This window comes from Mobula birostris, chromosome 14, assembly GCF_030028105.1.
Source record: "Mobula birostris isolate sMobBir1 chromosome 14, sMobBir1.hap1, whole genome shotgun sequence".
Classification (NCBI taxonomy): domain Eukaryota; kingdom Metazoa; phylum Chordata; class Chondrichthyes; order Myliobatiformes; family Myliobatidae; genus Mobula; species Mobula birostris.
Genome location: NC_092383.1, coordinates 13,667,191 through 13,687,382, shown reverse-complemented (window position 1 = coordinate 13,687,382; position 20,192 = coordinate 13,667,191). Strand labels below are relative to the sequence as shown.

Below are 20,192 nucleotides of genomic sequence, written 5' to 3'. Positions count from 1 at the left end.
AAGAATTTGATTAAAAATAGTCGACGACAGTAATTATTTTAAATTAAGTCAGCTTTTAGGATTATGTTAAATATATACTGGCTTAATAACATGTCACAGAGACTGAAGGTGACTTCTAGGGAAAACAAGGCAGGGTGCAGGGTGCAAGGAGTGAGAGTGACAGAGAGTGGAAGGATCACTAGCTGAAGACACCTCCTCCTGAAAGCAGCCGCTGGGAGCTCCACTTGACGCATTGGGCTGGAGCCCGAGACAATGTTCGCAACTCCGCACGATAATTGGATACACAGAGAGACACGTGCCCCCGTAAACTGCGCTATCAGCTCAACTCTAGCCTCCCCCCACTCCCGTCCCCACCTTGCTCCATAGAAGTTTTGAAGACGGTCTCCGACAGACAAGTCAGGGAAGATGATGAGGTTTTGCATCGCCCTGTTCATCGGTTCCACTCTCGCCCTGGGATCCAGCGGTAAGGGAGCCGATCTTTCTAAACTTCAACAGAGAGTATGAAGCATATATGTTTTTCTTTAAACTACTCTAGGTTCCACTGAGTCTTATTTGTTTAAGAGATAAGCCTTTTACTCCCTAGTCGTTCCTGAGAAAGGACGCTTTATTATAATAACTGCGATTAATACATTTAAAAAATCACCCCATCCTCCACACCCTTATTTTGAAAGCTTTGCCCGGTGAGATGAGATCATTTCTAAACCGAATAACAAAAAAAGCTCTGAAAAATGCAGCCCTGGCGAGACTCACCTCTGTGAGTTTTCATTTTATTTTGTGACGTTTCTGAAAACAAAGAACTAGTTTACAGCTTGATGTAAACAAATGTTTCCCCGCTTTGCTATGATCTCCGCTACTAATTCGGATTTGCAGTCTATAAAAAAGTTGGGATAAACCGTATGCAAAATGGACAGGCGTTTCCTTTTGCAACCCAGCCGAAGGGAATATAGTTTTCTTATTTCGTTGGGAGGGAGGGTACTGAGATGAATCAGGGATTTCTCAATATGAACATGTGGAATGATTCACTTCCTTGCAAATTGTTGCCAGGACCAGTGCCCATTATGCGACTGTGAGAATCAGGTCTGTTTTTACTTCATGGGATTTAGTAGATTGTTCCGGTGTTTTGAGAATCACATTCCACGATTGTTGTGTTTTAAACATGAGTAATCAAAGCCTTCGCCCGCGCTTTAAAAAGAAGAGCTATTTTATAAAAACAATATCGGGCTCAGTTAGAGATGCTGAGTAAGTTTCATTCTCCTCGATACGTGTATGAGGAACCTTGATGTTACATGGATGGTCGTCTAAAACTGTTAACCAGTAGAGACACAGACTCGAATTGCTAGGCGTGTTGAAGTGATGGCCGTAAGACACATGAGCAGAATTAAACCATTCGCCCATCGAATCTGCTCCGCCTTTCAATCATGGTTGAGTTGAAAGGAAAGATTGAGTACGTTAGGACTTTATTTCTTGGGGCGTAGAAGATTGAGAGAACAGTTGATAGAGTTATACAAAATTATGAGGGGTGTAGATAGGGTAAATGCAAGCAGGCTTTTTCCACTGATGTTGGGTGGGACTACAAACAGGTCATGGGTTAAGGGTGAAAGGTGAAAAATTTAAGGGGAACATGAGAGTCGTGAGAGTGGGGAACTAACTGCCAGCGCAAGACGTGCATGCCAGCTGGATTTCAACATTTAAGAGAAGTTTGGGTAGGTACATGGATGGTAGGGGTATGGAATGTCATAGTCCAGTGCAGGTAGATGGGAATAAGCAGTTTAAATGATTTGGCATGGACTAGACGGGCCGAAGGGCCTATTTCTGTGTTGTACTTTTCTATGACTGTGACTATTATCTATGAATGGGCGTTATAAAGATGTGAATGCACTTTCTCACTCTGGATGATTGAAGAGAGCATTGAAGACCTGGTAGAGGTGTATAAGATGATGAGAGGCATTGATCCTGTGGGTAGCAAGAGGCTTTTTCCCAGGGCTGAAGTAGCTATCACGAGAGGGCACAGTTTTAAGGTGCTTGGAAGTAGGTATAGAGGAGATGTCGGGGTAAGTTTTTTACGCAGAGAGTGCTGAATGCGTGGAATGGGCTGCCAGCAATGGTGGTGGAGGCAGATACAATATGGTCTTTTAAGAGACTCCTGGATAGGTACATGGAGCTTAGAAACACAGAGGCCTAGGGATAACACTAGGTAATTTCTAAAGTAAGTACATGTTTGGCACAGCATTATGGGCCGAAGGGCCTGTATTGTGCTGTAGATTTTCTGTGTTTCTGTGCTTCTATGAAGAATACAAATCATACAGTCCCCAAAAAGTGTGCTTCTTGGATGTCATCGATCTAGAAAACAACAAATATATCTATTCGCTGCAGATATAATCATAGAGTTTGCAGCACAGAAACAGTGCCCTCGGCTGAACTGCTGACCAAGGTGCCCCATCCCAGCCAGTCCCATTTGCCAGCATTTTTCTGATCACCTCCTAAACCTTTCCAGTTCACGTACCTGTCAAAGTATATTTTAAAAGTTGTTATTGTACCTGTCTCAGCGACTTTTGGCAGTTCATTCCGAAGCTTTTTGCGGAAAATATTGTCCCTCAGGTCCCTTTTAAACATTTTCCCTCTCATGTTGAACCTCAACCCTCCAGTTCTTGATTCCCCATCCCTAGCATTCACCCTATCTATGGCCCTTAACTAAAAAATAAATATGTCTGCAATTCAATTTTGCTTGTTAATCATTTTTTATGGTGTTCAGGAATATTCCAGGGTGCTTTACAAACACTGATTATTTTGAACTACAGTTCCAAATTTGCGTTAAATATACCAAATGATTTAGCAGTGAACTTGACAAATTCTCCACCCTCTGGTAACAGTGCTATTGGTTTTAAGAAATGTAATAGAACACTACTTAACACATTGTCTGTGAATGTAAGAATGAAAAGGCATGGCAGTTTTTTTTTTATCATGGATAAGGTTTATTTTGGTTTAAATAAAAGGCAACAGGGCCATCAAGGGAGCTTCAGCTGAATAGCCTCCATCAAATTGAAGTCATCTGGATCTCCCTTTGACCATTATAGCATAGCAATTGGTAGAAAATAGCTGTGTGTGATTGTGAATGGGAGCAATATGCATTAATACGGTAACAATATGAGAAACATCTGGAAAACTGATCCAACAGGTTTTGCTCGATGATTCAACTAGATTTCAGGAATTTTTTTTTTGAGTAGACTTTGGGTAGTCTGACGTAGACTCCCAAGTAAAGGAGTGTCCATTGCATTTGGTGCAGTGAATGGAGAATTTCCACGGTATTTCCAGCCTGTTTGTTGTGTTGGGTGTAGTCTCATTGATTCTATTGTGTTTCTCAGATTTACTGTGTATGCCCACAAGAAACTGAATCTTTAAGTTGTGTATGGCGATGTATACATTGGTAATAAACTTACTTTGAACTCTGGTAGCCAATACTTAAAAAAACACATGAAGAAGGTGGCAGGATTACGGGCACCCATGAGACCTGTTTCAATTGGAGTCAAAAAGATGGCTAAGTTGGTTACTTTGGTACTGTGAAGAGGTGCCCAATTTCCCCTGAATCTAAAGTTCAATGTGTAATTTATTATCAGGGTACGCACATGTCACGACATACAGCCCTGAGTTTGTTTTTTCCATGGGCGTACTTAGCAAATCTTTAGAACAGTAACTTTAAACTGTAAACATCAGGGACTGTAAACTATTGTAAACAAAATGTGCAAATACACAAATAAGTAGCAATAAATAATGAGCATGAAATAACAATATAACAGCGTTCTTAAATGAGTCCTTAAGTTAGTGTAGCTATCCCCTTTTGTTAAGAGCCTGATTGCTGAGGGGTAGTACCCGTTCTTGAACCAGTGGTGCAAATCCTGAGGCACCTGTACCTTCCACCTGATGCCAGCCGGGAGAAAAGAGCTTTGCCTGGGTGGTGAGCATTTTTGATGATGGATGCTGCTTTCCTACGACAGCGTTTCATGTAGATATGGTCAACGATCGGAAGGATTTTACCAATGATGTATTGGGCCGAATCCACTACCTCCTGTAGGATTTTCTACTCAAAGGCATTGGTGTTCCCATACCAGCCAGTCAGCACACTTTTCACCACACACCTATAGAAGTTCTTCACAATAGAGGTGGAAACTTAATGTATAAACTTGAAAATCCTGTCCTGCCATCAGCAAACACTGCATAAAAATAGATTTTTAACATGCTGTCAAAAGTAGCTATGAAGAGAACAGATGATAAAATTGAACCTGGCCACCAGTTGGATGACTGGTTCTATTTTTGCTGCAGAAGTTTTTTTTTTAACTTGCAAGGATTTGGCTTTCACCATATGCTGGCACTGTCAAAATCAAGTTCAAAGGGAGACGGACATTAACTGATAAGATTTGTACTGCCAAACAGATGACGTGTGGCCAGTTAGATTGAACAAAATCTGCAGCTCAAGACATAATTTAGAGTTCCTGAAACATTCCGAAACCCAGCAATTAAATCAGCTTTCATCTTGGCATGAAATAAAGCCATAAGCTACACTGGAGTCATTTTCAAAGCCAATCTAAACATCTAGATATTCTGCAAAGGTAGTCTTTGCAGAAACTCTTCTCCCGAGTGTCTTGTAATTTGTAATAATTGAAGACTCAATAATCTTTATTCTCTCTCATTTTGATTGCAATCATAAACACATTGCAAAATCCCTTAGAGATTCATTTTGTATCTTACCCATCAGTTGTATCCCTATAGCTCTGCAATGTAAATATAATGATAAAAAGAACTTCAAAACAGTTTTAATGAGAGATGCTGTCTGGTTCCCACATTGGCATCTGGGCATATATATTGTACCTCTCATAGAACTGGCCCTCTCCACCCCTCCCTACCCCTTTTCCACTCCCATCAATGAGCAAAAAATATCAAAGTAAGAAGATTTACTTCCTTGTGATGCCTGGTGTCTGAGATGAGACTTGGGCCTCCCTTAAAGTTTATGAATCTGTGAATTTAGGCCACTTACTCAGTCACCGAAGGAAAATATTGCTGGAAATCTGAAATAAAAGCAGAAGATTCTAATGGTCTTGTCAAACTTCCATTGGAATTATTCGAAGGTTAGGGTGAAGGTCTTCTGCTGGCTTCACTATTAACTAGTCGACATAAAAGAATTGGCAGTTACACTGAATACCTCTTGCTGGTTTGTGTGATTCAAAGCATGCAGGAGAGTGATGTTAGCTGGATTTAAAAGCACCTTGTTTTATTCAGCAGTCCAAGCAGCATCTTTGGAGAAGGCAAGAGCTGACATTGTCAAGTGGAAAGATTTCAAGTTGATGTCCATTTAGTTGAAACATTTTTACTGCCTTTTACTAAAGATGTTGCCTGACCCACTGAGGTGTCTCCAGCATCTTGATTGTTGCCCCATATTCCAGCAGCTGCAGTCTCTTTTGTCTCTATAACTTATTCTCTCCACCGATACTGCTTGATCTGCTGAGTATTTCCAGCGCAATTCCAATTTTGCATTAGTTGCAGAGATGTTTCCCTTCCCTTCAGTCTCGGGTTGTAAAACATTATGCAGCAGGCTGTGCTATTCCGCAGTGTGTTGTGGAGCATTGGATACAAAGATGCTGACCACGTTTCTCCTGGGTTGCATTGACAGGAAGCTAGTCTAAGATTCTGTTATATTTGTTGTTTCGGATTCTCTGGTATTGTCAAGTTCTTTAGGGACTAAAAACATAGGGCATTAGAGAAACTTTATGAGGCCAGGGCATCACTTTACAGTTCAAAACTGTAAGATCTTGGTTCAATACCTGCTGCTGTCTGTAAGGAGATTGTACATTCTCCCCGAGACCATGTGGGTTTCCTTTGGGTGCTCCTGTTTCCTCCCACATTCCAAAAATGTATAGTTAGAGTTAGTAAATTGTGGACATGCTACGTTGGTGCTAGAAGTGTGACAACACTTGCGGGCTGATTTGATTTGAAGCAAATTATACATTCCACTGTACGCTTTAATGTGTGACAAATAAAGCTAATCTTTATTCACTTATAAAGACAAGTAGGTAATGACAAGAGTGGGAATGGGGATTTTAATCTTGAGGATTAAAAAAAATCTTACATGTGTCGGGTGTGTGAATTTGCACAGATCTGCTTCCTATAAAGTGATTTATTCTGAAGTCTTGCTAAAATCTGCCCCTGCACAGTTTGTAATTACACAGACCAACAAGGAATATTTGACATATCTGTATGCATTTATGGACAGTGGTAATCGCCAAGGCAGCAGGAGATAGTGCTCTTGGATTTGGAATACTTTCAAGGGATTTCTGACAGCACCAGAACAGAATCACTGGATTAACCTGAAGGGTTACAGCTCCTGTAGCATTTCTCCGACCTTAAAACTGGATTGTGGTGTTTAGATTGAATTATGAGCTCCAATGCTGTGATGATTCCTCACCCGGCACAGTAGAGGTAAATGGACTTCACCTGAAAAGTTCAAGCTGAAACGTTGCTCAGTGTATAACAGACACTGCAGCAGGGTCAGTAACTTTAAACAGAATCAGTAACTTCAAATTCCTTGGCATTATCCTATCAGAGGATCTGTCTTGGGACCAACACGCAAGTGCCATAACAAAGAAGGCACAGCAGCCTCTACTTTCTCAGTATGTGTAGATTTGGCATGTCATCTATAGTTTTGACAAACTTCTATGGATGCAAAGAGGAGAGAAAACTGACTGGTTGCTCAAGACCTGGAATGGAAAAGTTTACAGGAAGCGTTGGACACAGCGCAGTCCATCACGGGCAAAGCTCTCCCCACCGTGGAACACATTTACGTGGGGCGTTGCCACAAGAAAGCAGTGTCTATCATGAAAGTCCCCCCACCATCCAGGCCATGCACTCTTTTTGCTGTTGCCATTAGGCAGGATGTACAGGAGCCTTAGGTCCCGCACCACCAGATTTAGGAAGTTATTATCCTTTGGGCAGGATGTACAGGAGCCTTAAGGCTGACTTATACTTCTGCGTCAAATCGACGCCGTAGGTACGGCGTCGCTGCGAACCCTACGCAGCGCCTACATGGATCCCTACACCGTAGCCTGACGCGCATCTCTCCCAAAACGTAACTACGCGTCGCGGCAACGCAGACCGCAACAGCTGTGATTGGTCCGCTTGGTAGCATCGCATTTCCTCCTATGCTGCAATAGCTTCCCATTGGGCGACTGAAGGGCAGGGAAGGAACTCTGGCTGCAAAGATTTCCATAAAGCTTTACAGACCTCCGGAATTATGGAGGACACATTTTGCTTTTACGAAAAAGGACGCTCACTTTAAACTTGTTTACCCTGAGAAAGACTATCATGACCATGAAGCCTTGCACGGGCAGGTGTGTGCGCATGCGCGACGTGCCCGAATTGCAGAGCGACGCGGACACACCAACGCACAAGTATAAAGCTCACAACGGCAAAGGCCACGGCGTCCATTTGACGCAGAAGTATAAATCGGCCTTGATGTCCCACACCATCAGGTTTAGGAAGTTATTATTCTTTGGGCAGGATGTAGAGGAGCCTTGGGTCCCGCGCTATCAGGTTTAGGAACAGTTACTATCCTTCAGGTTAGTTGGGCATGTGGCCAAGTGGTTAAGGCGTTCGTCTAGTGATCTGAAGGTCGCTAGTTCGAGCCTCAGCTGTGGCAGCGTGTTTGTGTCCTTGAGCAAGGCACTTAACCACACATTGTTCTAGTGTCTGTGCGAGGAGTGGCGCCCCACACAGACTTCCAATCTGCGCCTTGTAAGGCATGAAAATGCCCGATGCAGGCCTCTCATGGTCTGAGTCGACGTTCCCTCCCTCCCCTACTATCCTTCTGCCATTAGGCCCCTGAACCACCATGGATAACTTCAATCACTTCAGCTCAGAACTGATTCCACAACCCATGGACTCGCTTTCAAGGACTCCTCAAGGACTCCACAACTCGTGTTCTCAGTATTATTTATTTATTTTTAGAATTTGCACAATTTGCCATCTTTTGAACATCTGTCAGACTTTATTCATGTATAGTTTTCAAAAATTCTATTGTATTTTACTTTCCTGTAAATGCCTGCAAGAAAATAAATCTCATGTGACATGTATGTAGCCTTCACCATCACTGCTTCCCGTAAAAGAATGCACAGATACATCAAATATTCCTTATTAGTTTTTGTGACTTCCAAGTGTGCAAGAAAATGTTCTCATCGGGACCTCAGTGTAAATCACTTTATGGGAAGCACGTCTGTACAAATTCACTGGCTCATGAATTGTTGCAGGATTTTTGTTTATCTTTCCACTGATTGATCTTAAGTATACCATGCATTAACTCATATTATGGGTTATTTACATTTGAAGAAGACATTCAACAGTCTCTTCAAAGCATCTTTGTATTGAGCAGCTGGGAAACTCTGCTGGATGTCAAGAGTGCATCTGGTCACAAGTTGTAATGTGGCATGGCTGGTACACATGCCAGAAGTGGATATGAAATTATTAACTCATCGCTGAATCAGTGTTACTGTGAGAAATAAAACTAATCAGCCCTTTTCTACACTTTCTTGTTCTGTAGAATAGAATGGACTACTGTTTTTGGTGGTGAGATCTGTCTTACACTAATTTGTAGTACAGAAGTACCAAACCTGACGTGCCTGTGGGACTGTTATGGTTGGTTTTGGAAAATCTATGAAAGGAATTGATGCTTCTAAGATAATTTGAGCCAAAATATCTGCAACATGTGGCAAAAAAATGTTGAAGCACTACTGTGTGACCACATTTGGAATAACGAGGGGGCAACCAGCTGAATGATGTCCTTCATTAAACTATTAATTGCTTATTATTTTATTAAAATATTCACCCGCAACCCTAACACGGAATCTGTAAGTGAGTGGAGGGTAGTGAGTGTTAATGATACTATTCGATAATGAACAGCAGACAGACCATGTCCTTGCCTACTCTTTTGAAAAACAGAAAGGCCAGGAGATAATGCCAAGGCTTTATAAGGCATGGGTCAGACCACACTTGGAGTGTTGTGAGCAGTTTTGGGTCCCTTATCTTAAAAAAAGGATGTGCCAGCGTTGGAGAGGGTCCCGAGGAGGTTTTGAAGTGTGATTCTGGCGAATGAAAGGTTTAACTTATGAGGAGTGTTTCATGGTTCTGGGTCTGTACTCGCTGGAGCTTAAAATAATAGTTGGGGGTGGGGGGAGGTGGATCTCACTTAAACCTATTGAATATTGAAAGCTCTGGGTAGAGTGGAAGTTCCCTACAGTAGGGGAGTTTCGGGCCAGAGGTTACGGCCTCAGATTAGAGGGATGTCCATTTAGAGCAGAGATGAGGAGGAACTGCTTCAGCCAGAGTGTGATGAATCTCTGGAATTCACTGACAGAGATGGCTGTGGAGGCCAAGTCATTGTATATGTTTAAAGTGGAGGTTGATAGGTTCTTGATTAGCCAGGGCATCAACTGCTTCAACGGAGAAGGCAGGAGAATAGGGCTGAGACGGGGAGGGATAATAAATCAGCCATGGTGGAATGGCGGAGCAGATGTGATGGGCAGAATGTGCTAATTATGCTCCTATGCCATATGCTGCCCCTGGCTTTCCACACACATGCCTGAGATGAAGTAAAATAGTGGCCACTGGTTAATGGGAGCAGAAACCCTGAATCATAAAGAGTTATGACTTGGTATCAGAACGCGTACTTGTATGCAAGCCACATACACAGGAAAAAATCAGGTTTAAACAGGAAAACGTTAGAATTAAAGATAATGCTGATCAACATGAGGATAATTTAAAATAAAACAACCCTTTGCTGATGAGTAGGTTTGCAATTTTGCCTTGGATTTGTAATCCAAAAGGAACAGATTACAAGGATTTTGCATTCCATGTGATATCTTCAGCCCAAGCTGTTCTCTAACTATATATCAATCAGCATATATATGTATTATATTTTAGCAAATTGCAAGGATAAAAAATGCACTGGTGATTGTGGGCAGTAAATTGATGCAGTGTGCTTCCTGCTGTAATATTGAACTGATTCCCTTTGTGATCCATTTATTCAACAAATGTTGAAAAATGTGCTGGAAAAAATGTTGTAAAATTAGTCAGTTCCATCATGAATACTACCCTCTGTAGTATCCAGGGCATTTTCAAGGAGCAGTGCTTTAGAAAGGTGATTCAAGACTAGCTTCTTCCCCTCTACCATCAATTTCTAGAAGGACATTGAACCCATGAACACTATCTCACTTTTTTTATTATTTCTGGTTTTGCACTATTTTAAATCTAACTATGTGATATACATATGCTGGTTATATTAAACCTGATTCTGATTCTGAAACGTGTGTGATGACAATATGACTGCTATCCCTCTCCAATAACTCTTTCTTTTCCCCAGTATTTTTTTACCGTGCCAACTCCTTGTTTGTCTCATATTTCAGAGATACCAACTGCCCCATGATAAACTTAACCAAGAGCCCATCATTAAATTGATCACTGTCTCCAGTCAGCATCTGGCATCACATTCAAGCACTCTCTGACTAGCATGAAAATAAGAACATAGAACCTGCTTTCTTGGGAGCTGTTCTGCTCTGTTATTGTCTTATCTTGTTCTGCCTCAATACACTGTGTGGTAATTTGGACTGTATGAACAGCGTGCAAGACATTTTTTTTTCACTGTATCTTGGCACATGTCAATAATAACCCAATTCCAATTCCAATCTGAGGGACAATAATTCGTTGGATTACAGGGCAGGATTACAGGGCAGGAACAGAAAATTGGGATAATTACAAGAAGACTTGCTGAGCCAAATGTTAGCTTCTTGTGCCATAATGTCCCAAAGTGTGTGCTGCACATTGAGTAATTGGTCCATGTTTGCCCATGGTAGCACAAGGGAAGCATTCACAGACTCTGGGCAATGCAACAAAAAACTGGAATGTTGATTACTGGGCTTGAATAATGGAGAAAGGGAAATGTAGACTTCTAGTAATTGGAAGAGTATGTTCAGCAATTGATCTTAAAAGCTAAGAAAAATTATACCGTACATGCTATGGAGACAGAAAATTTGGAAAATTACTTCAAATTACATGGTTTAAATAACTAAACTTAAAATTCCTGATCCAAGTTCTAAAGTTAATCTTTACGAAGGAGTGACTAAGAATTTGGAGAAATAAAAGGCCATGAGTTCATTGAACGACTTCTGAGATACTAAACTGGGAAATGTTGAACCTTTTTGGAAAGTTGAATAAGGTTATAAAATTATAAATCTTTAAGAGTTATAAACTTAGTCAACTCCATCATGGGTACTTGTCACCGTAGCATCCAAAACATCTTCAAGGATTGGTACCTCAGAAATGCAGCTTCTATCATCAAGGACCCCCACCATCCAGAGCATCCCCTTTTCTCATTGTTACCATCAGGAAGGAGGTATGGAAGTCTGAAGGCACACACTCAGAGATTCAGGACCAGCTTTTTTTCCATTGCCATCTGATTTCTGAATGGACATTGAATCCATGAACACTACCTCACTACTCTAATTTTCTGTTTTTGCACTATTTATCTTAATTTAACTATTGTTACATACCCTGTAACTGGGTTGCCAAACCAGCAGAAATGGACTACTTAGTTGGAGTCTGGATTACTGGAACTAAGAAAGATTTGTTAAAGAAATAAGCAACACAGTACTCTAATCAAAAGGATATAAATGCAACAGTTTAGCAATGATAAAACACACATGTACACAGATCTAGGATAATAGGATCAATCAAGCTCTATCGCAGTCTAGGGGTAAATGATCAGTTTCCAGTGACGCAAAGTTCAGTTCAATTGAGTTCAGTTCAGTTCGCAGTAATCGCTGTTGTGCTATTGGGGCGGGGAGAAGAGGGAGAGCGAAAGCGAATGAATATTCAAAACAGATCCCACACAGACCTTTGATATTCCTCGCAGTTAGCTTTCGGGCGAGCCCTTTGTAATGTCTTCTGAGGTCACCGACTGTGACCCCTCTGTTCCAGATACGATCGTTCTTCAGCGGTGAACCTGGCACCCAGGCAAGAGCAGACACACACAGCAGGTTCCCGCTGACCCGTACCTTTCTACCCTGTGCGTCTATGGCTGGTCCCGCGACCAGATCTCAAAACCTCCACCAACTTGTGGGGGCACACCGCTTCCAGGGTCTTGTTACCTCGTGGAGTCGTGTGTCTGTTGCCTTAGCGAACCTGTCCCTTTTTATCCCCCTGCTGGGGTACTGCCTGTCCATCAAACTTCAAACAGTTCAGGGTTCAAAGCCACCGGTCTCTGACAATACTCGGAACCGTGTCTCCTTTCGGTAATCTCTCTCGTCTCTCTCTTATTAGCACCTTGCATGTTCCCCCATTGTCTTCTTATCGGCATCAATCTTCTGATAACTGGTTGTTTTGTCACACTATTTAACATACATATATTTACTGTACTGTAATTCCGTTTTTTATATATTTATCATGTATTGTTTTTTACTGCTGCCGCAAAGCTAACAAATTTCATGATGTATGGTGATAATTTTGAATCTGACTCTGATAGGGTTAGCTGAATGGACTTTGTCAATAGTTATGAGCCTTGAGTGATTTTTCTCCTCCTAGGGGCAACGTGCTTGTTGCCGTGTCTACCAGAATTGGTTCAAAATATAAGTTGGTTCTGCTGAACTAGTGTGGCTATTTAAACTTTTCTTTAGAATTTGTGTTTCAGTTGGAGCTTTATTGTCATTGCAGAGGATAACAAGATTGGAGTGCTATTTCATTCAGTGAAAAACAGCATCAGTTCAGTTACTAAAAACCCAATGACTACATTTAAAATAATGTCTGAGTTATTTAGAGTGACTTCAAAGTTAGAACTGAATTAAAAACAAACCATTCTAAAATTAAAAGAATCAGTGGCTGCCCCATTCATGGACACGTGCCCATGTTGTTAAGTACAATAAATATGATATAGCATCAAGAATTATGCCTGTATATTGCACTTAGAGATTGTCTATAGTGCCTATGGATTATGGATTGGTGGGGGTGCATTACTCAGTTGCACGACTGCCCTGGAGATAAAACTATTTTTCAGCCTCGATGTCCGTGTAGAGATGTTTCTGTACCTCCTGCTGGATGGTAAGAGATTGGACAGGTGATTACTGGGGTGAAATGAATCTATCGTGGTTTTGCAAGCCCACTGTAGGCATTGTGAGTTGTAGATGGTTTCCGTATCTGGTAGTCACGTCCCACTGCTGATCTGTGCGGTCCTGCTCACTCGTCGAAGAGCTTTTTGGTTGATCTTGTTGCAGCTGGTGTGCCATACTGTCATGCAGCAGGTCAGTATGTTCTCAGTTGCACATCGGTAAACGATTACCAGCAGCTTTTGGGGCAGATTTGCTCTCTTTAAATTCCTAAAATAGTATACAGTACTATGCAAAAGTCCTAGGCACATATATGACTTGGGTGCCTATAACTTGCTCAGTACTGTAATAATTTTGTGTATTGCACTGTACTGTCACAAAATAATACAAATGTCTTGACTTACTGTATGTTGAGTGATGATAAACCTGATTCTGATATGGGTCTCTTTTGTGGACTGCGAGTGGGAGGGGGACAGGGAGAGGGGAATCATGGTCGAGAAAAGGGGAGGGAGTGGGAAGCACCAGGGAGACATTCTGTCATGATCAATAAACCAATTGTTTGGAATCAAATGACCTTGCCTGGTGTCTTGGGGTTGGGTGTATCAGCACCCATGCCACCTCCACCCCCACCCTGGTGCTCCTTCTCTGCCACCAGTCCCATACCCCTCCGTGGCACTCCACCCTCAGCATTCCGAACATCTTTTGCTCCCGCCAGATTTACAATCTCTCTCTGGTCCACCTTAACAAATACCGTTCTGTACTGTCATTCATTCATTCAGCTGCCTTGCTGTTCGGCGTGGGTGATCATGCCTCTCCATCCCATCACGGTCCCTGACCCTCCGAACTGTAGTTGTTGCCTCCCCTGTTTCTGACCATGATGTTATTCCATCTATCATTTTCATTCTCTGTCTGCCTCTGCTTCTTTTTCCCTCCAGCTTTCCAGTTGTAACTAAATGCTCTAATGTCTCTCTTCGCATGATGTGTCCAAAGAATTTTGATTTTTTTTTTAAGTAATGTACGTTTTGTTTTCGTTCTCTGTAGAACTTCTTCGTTGGTTATCCTGTCTGTATATGATATGCGTAGCATTCTTCTGAGGAACCACATCTCTGCTGCATTGATTCTTTTTCCCGTTGTGTTACGGTACAGTACAAAACTCTTAGGTGCCCTAGCTATATATATGTGCCTAAGACTTCTGCGCAGTACTGTACCTCTGTAAATAATATACCTAGATCTTTTGGTGTTCATATCCTGCCATGTTGTGCCTGTGATATGGGAACTGTACTCCTTGTCCCTGTTCTGTTACCAAGATGTGTGAAGATGCAACCTCTTCTTGTGAAATATCTATTTGCTTCTGGCTTCAACAATAGTTTTAACCTTTTAATGAATTCATTAAACCTTCTAGCGAATACTCATGTTCTCAATATTATTTATTAGTTGTTATTATTATTTTGGTTTTCTTTTTGTATTTGCACAATTTCTTGACTTTGCACATTGGTTATTTGTCCACCTCTGTAGTTTTTCATTGATTATACTGTATTCCTTTGTATCTACCGTGAACGCTCGCAAGGAAATGAATGTCATTGTCGTATATGGTGATATATATGTACTTTGATAATAAATTTACTTTGAACTTTGAAATTCACTGGAAAGAATTTGATTTATACAGTGCCTTTAAGCACGGATCATCACAGAACTTAAGAGTTAATGAAGTCCTCTGTAGTGGGTGTAAGTTCCCTTAGCTACAAATGCAGTAAATCTCAGAATATCTGTTTTTGGGGAAAATCTGATTTCAAAATAGGAATTCTGGAAACACTCATCAAGTCAGGCAGCAGCTAATGAAGTAGAACCAGGTTCTTCAATTTGAAGATTTTATGAGGAAATTTCAACTTAAGGCATTATCCCAACTCCTTGTTCCACAGATGCTGCTCGAGCTGCTAAGTATTATCAGCAGTTTCCATATTAAAGAGACACGTGAAAATGCAGGTGTTTCACACAAGAAGCATTAGATACTCAATGAGGCAGGGCAGCATCTATGCTGGGTAAGTAGGTTAATTGGTCATTGTAAATTGTCCCGAGATTAGGCTAGGTTTAATCGAGAGGCTGCTGGATGGCACAGCTCGAAGGGCTGGAAATGCCTATTCCGCATTGTATCTCAAAGTAAGTAAACAAATAAATAAAAATAATTCCCCTGCTGTTCTTATAAGTGCTGTGGGATCTTTTGCATTTCCTTGGAAGGCTCTTCTTAAAATATGTCTTGAGAAAGTTGATAGCACTTTGGAAGGATTGCAAAATATCCACCCCGATTTTTGCAGTCAAAGATTCAGCAGCTGGATCTGAACTCTGACCCTCCTGAAAAATAAAATCAGAAGATGCTGGAAAATGCTGGTGGAAAGAGAACTGGAAATAACATGTAAGATTTGTCAAAAAAATTTCCACCCTGAAATGTTGCATTGATGCTGCCTGACCTGCTGAGTGTTTTTAGTATTTGCTGCAGATGCTTATACTCTCTGGAATTTAGAAGATTGAAGGGGGGATCTTATTGAAACGTATAAAATTCTAAAGGGATTGGACAGGCTAGATGCAGGAAGATTGTTCCCGATGTTGGGGAAGTCCAGAAAGAGGGGTCACAATCTGAGGATAAAGGGGAAGCCTTTTAGGACCGAGATGAGGAAAAACTTCTTCACACAGAGAGTGGTGAATCTGTGGAATTCTCTGCCACAGGAAACAGTTGAGGCCAGTTCATTGGCTATATTTAAGAGGGAGTTAGATATGGCCTTTGTGGCTAAAGGGATCAGTGGGTCTGGAGAGAAGGCTGGTACAGGGTTCTGAGTTGGATGGTCAGCCATGATCGTGCTGAATGGTGGTGCAGGCTCGAAGGGTTTTCTATGCTGGAAGTATTGAGCAACACACACACACACACACACAAAATGCTGGAGGAAATCAGCAGGTCGGGCAGCATCTATGGAAAAGAATAAACAGTTGACGTTCCGGGCCGAGACCCTTCATCAGGACTGAGAAGGAAGGGGGAAGAGATCAGCTGAAAGCACATGGTTGAAGAGTTAGAGGGCAGCAGAGATCGCAGGGGAGGAGCCGTGAGAGGGGGTTTCACGGATGATGGGTCTCATTTATACTTCTTCAGAATGGGCATCCCTCGAAGAAGGGTCTCGGTCAGAAATGTTGACTCTTCATTCTTTTCCATAGATGCTGTCTGACCTCCTGTGCTCCTCCAGCATTTTGGATTTCCAGCATCTGCAAACCTTCTTGTGTTTGTGATTGACTACTCCATTGTGAAGTCTCTTAGAGGAATGCCTACCCAGCTAGCCTCTTTCCTCCCCCCCCCGCCAGCCCACCCCACCTTTATAATTCTGGCATCCTCCCCATTCCTTCCCAGTAAATGTTTATACTTTCCATTTGCTACCTTATTTTCTACATACTGAACCATACAGGCCTCATTGCATGTGGAATAATGAAAAAAATATGCGTGTTGCGGGAATATACTTTTGCCCTCTCCAGGCACTGTGTTAGTGTTTGTGCAAAGTCAGGAGTTTCCATATTAATGCTGCTTGTTCCAAAATTGTTGACATTTTTCCCATCCTGCTGCTGTTTGGCACAGGCTACGTTAACGCTTTGAGCACGTCCGCCTAACTGTGCAAGCTGTGCCAATCGTTTCTTCCGTCTCTGTTTCCATTCATCTGACCCAACAGAGAAATGAACCAAAGAGAAGTTATTTTGGGACCGTCTGGTGCACAATTCCAGACCCTGTATCATGATGGGATGGGTTAGTTGCCAAGTCAGCTGAAAGGCTGACTCTAAAAGAAAAGTTCCAGAATCTGTGGAGGTGTAAATTTTGCTTTATCACAGACATTTGTAGAAATAAGCAGGGACAGTGTCTGTAAACAAATACCATAGTCACCTGGAGTTGTGCAGTTCAAAGTTCAAAATAAATATATTATCGGAGTACAGTACTGTGCAAAATTCTTTGGCACATTTATATAGCTAGGGTGCCTAAGGCTTTTATGCAGTACTGTATTTGTTAACGTGGAGTGGAGAGGGAGTTTGTAAACGTGGCGGGAGCAAAGGATGTTGGGAACAGCGAGGGTGAAGCACCATGGAAGGAGTTTAAGACAGGTGACAGAGAAGGAGTGCCAGGCGAAGGGGGTAGTGTGAAGTGTGGGTGCAGCCGCACTCAGCCCTGAGACAAAGGGCAAGGTAATTTGATTCCAAACAAGTAGTTTATTGACCATAAGATATAGGAGCAGAATTAGGCCATTTGGCCCATCAAGTTTGCTTCGTCATTTCATCATGGGTGATCCATTTTTCCTCAGCCCCAATCTCCTGCCTTCTCTCTCTATCCCTTCATGCCCTGACTAATCTATCAACCCATACTTTAAATATACATAAAGTCATGGCCTCCACAGCCACCTGTGACAGGGAATTCCACAGATTCACCATTCTCTTGCTAAAGAAATTCCTCCTCATCTCCATTCTAAAAGGTCACGGTTTGAGGATAAAGGGGAAGCCTTTTAGGACCGAGATTAGGAAAAACTTCTTCACACAGAGAGTGGTGAATCTGTGGAATCCTCTGCCACAGGAAGCAGTTGAGGCCAGTTCATTGGCTATATTTAAGAGGGAGTTAGATATGGCCCTTGTGGCTAAAGGGATCGGGGGTATGGAGAGAAGGCAGGTACAGGGTTCTGAGTTGGATGATCAGCCATGATCATACTGAATGGTGGTGCAGGCTCGAAGGGCCGAATGGCCTACTCCTGTACCTATTTTCTATGTTTCTATGATGCTGCTGTATTCTGAGGCTGCTTCCTCTGATTTTGGACTCTCCCACCATAGGAAACATTCTTTCCACATCCATTCTATTGAGGCCTTTCAATTAGGTTACCCCTCAGTCTTCTGAATTCCAGGGAATACAGGCCCAGAGCCATCAATGCTCCTCGTATGACAAGCCATTCAATCCTGGAATCACTACATAATGTCTCTCTGGAGCTTCCCACTCGCTCCCCTTTCTCTTTCCGTTTTCCCAACCGTGATTCCCCTCTCCCTGCCCCCTTCCCACTCTCAGTCCACAAAAGGGACCCATATCAAAATCAAGTTTATCATCACTCACATATGTCGTGAAATTTGCTTTTTTATTTTGGCGGCAGCAGTACAATGCAATACGTAAAATTACGACAGTACTGTGCAAAAGTTTTAGGCAAACTAGCTATATATGTACCTAAAACTCTTTGCAATGTACTGTACATATATGTTAATCCTGTCCACACCAATTATCAAACACCCATTTATGCTAATACTGCACTAAATCCCATTTTACTCTCCTCATGTTCCTATTAATTCCCTGCATATCCTGCCACTTATCCACACTCTAGAACCAGTCAACCCAAATATCTTTGGGATTGGGAGGGAAACCAGAACACTCAGGTTAAGGGGGAAGCCCGAAAGGACTTGGGATGAATGTGTAAATGCTTCAAAAACATCAGGATTGAACTCAGGACTCTGAAACTGTGAGAGAGCAGCACTTTAATACCTGCATAATGACCCCAAGAATACTTCTTCACTTTCTTCAAAACAAACACAATTGCGTTATAGTGCCAGTGACCACCGATCAGGGTTTGATTCCCACCACCGTCTGTAAGGAGTTTGCACGTTTGCCCTGTGACCATGTGGGTTTCCTCTGGGTGCTCCCGTTTCCTCCCACACTCTAAAGAGATAGGTTTGGGTTCGTGAGTTGTGGACATGCTATGTTGGTACCACATACTTGTCGGCTGCCTCCAGTACAATTCTCACTCTGTGTCGGTTGTTGATGCAAATACCAGATATTTCACTGTACATGTGGATGTTTCTAAGTACATATTTATTTAGAAATATGGTGTGGAACTTCTGTCCCAACAAGCCACACTGCCCAGCAATCCCCTGACTTAACACCAGCCTAATCACAGGACAATTTACAGTGACTAGTAAGCTACTAACTACATCATTGGGCTCGCTGCTGCACAACATTTACTTGGCCCTGTGCTGAACTATGGGTCTCGGACTTTCTTTGTGGATTTCAGTTCAGAACGTTATTTGCATGTGGTTACTGTTTACATGATTTGTTTTTTTTCCCCTCTCTCTGCACACTGGGTGATTGAGGGGGTTTCTTTGTGTCATGGCTGCCTGTTAGGAGGCGAATGTCAAGGTTATATAATGTATACATACCTTGATTAAAAAATGTACTTTGAACTTTTGGTACGTCTTTGGACTGTGGGAGGAAACCGGAGCACCTGGAGGAAACCCATGTGTTCACTGGCTTCACATGGGAGTCTATTCTTTGTAAATCCATATATGCTATACCAAATAATAAATCCCAGAGTAAAATGCTGGAACCTTTCCCTCCAACACACACTAAATATGCCTTTACCATTGAGGCTGCAGCAACAACGCTTGCATTTAGAAGCACAGAGCCATTGCAGGCACTCATATGATGAATAGGCAGCGCTTGAAAAGGACGTGGGCGACAGAATTGGATTACAATTTTATGGAAGGGCAGAGAACGGTGGCCAGGCAGAAACAGATTGGAAATAGTCTCCCGGTATGTGTGGGAGACTATTTCCCACGCATACCTGAACACTATTTCCAATCTGAGCTGAGTGATGTTACAGATGTGAATATAGACATTGTTAGTAACGATATAATAGCTTGTCTGAGACAACTCAAGACCAAGTGTAACAGGTGGGTTGTGATAGAGATATGCTGCAGAAATGGTTCTTTTAGCCTACTGAGTCAACACCAACTATCAAGGATCGATTTTTGTTTTACATGAAACCTAGTCCAACTTTTTTTTTCCCTCCCTACCTTCCCATTTAAAGTTTGCCTTTGCTTGATACGTGTACGTCGAAACACGCAGTGAAATGTGCCATTTGCGTCATTGGCCGACACAGTCTGAGGATTGTACTGGGTAGTCTGCAAGTGTCGCCACACTTCTGTTGCTAACGTAGCATGCTCACTGCTTACTAACCCTAACTCGTATGTCTTTGGGATATGCAAGGAAACCCCACAGAACCCTGATGG

The 20,192-nt window shown here is 42.2% G+C and overlaps 1 protein-coding gene across 4 annotated transcripts in view; it reads left to right on the top strand.

Moving 5' to 3' along the window:
* The first annotated feature begins 235 nt into the window (after positions 1 to 235).
* LOC140209706 (EGF-like repeat and discoidin I-like domain-containing protein 3) overlaps positions 236 to 20,192 on the top strand; it is a 125,408-nt gene continuing 105,451 nt past the window's right edge. The window contains exon 1 of one of the 4 annotated variants that reach the window (XM_072278113.1): positions 236 to 463. In XM_072278113.1, the coding sequence (XP_072134214.1) occupies positions 406 to 463 (58 nt within the window). In that variant the 5' untranslated portion in view covers positions 236 to 405. The remainder of the gene's footprint in view (positions 464 to 20,192) is intronic. The other 3 variants (XM_072278114.1, XM_072278115.1, XM_072278116.1) reach the window with 3 other exon arrangements.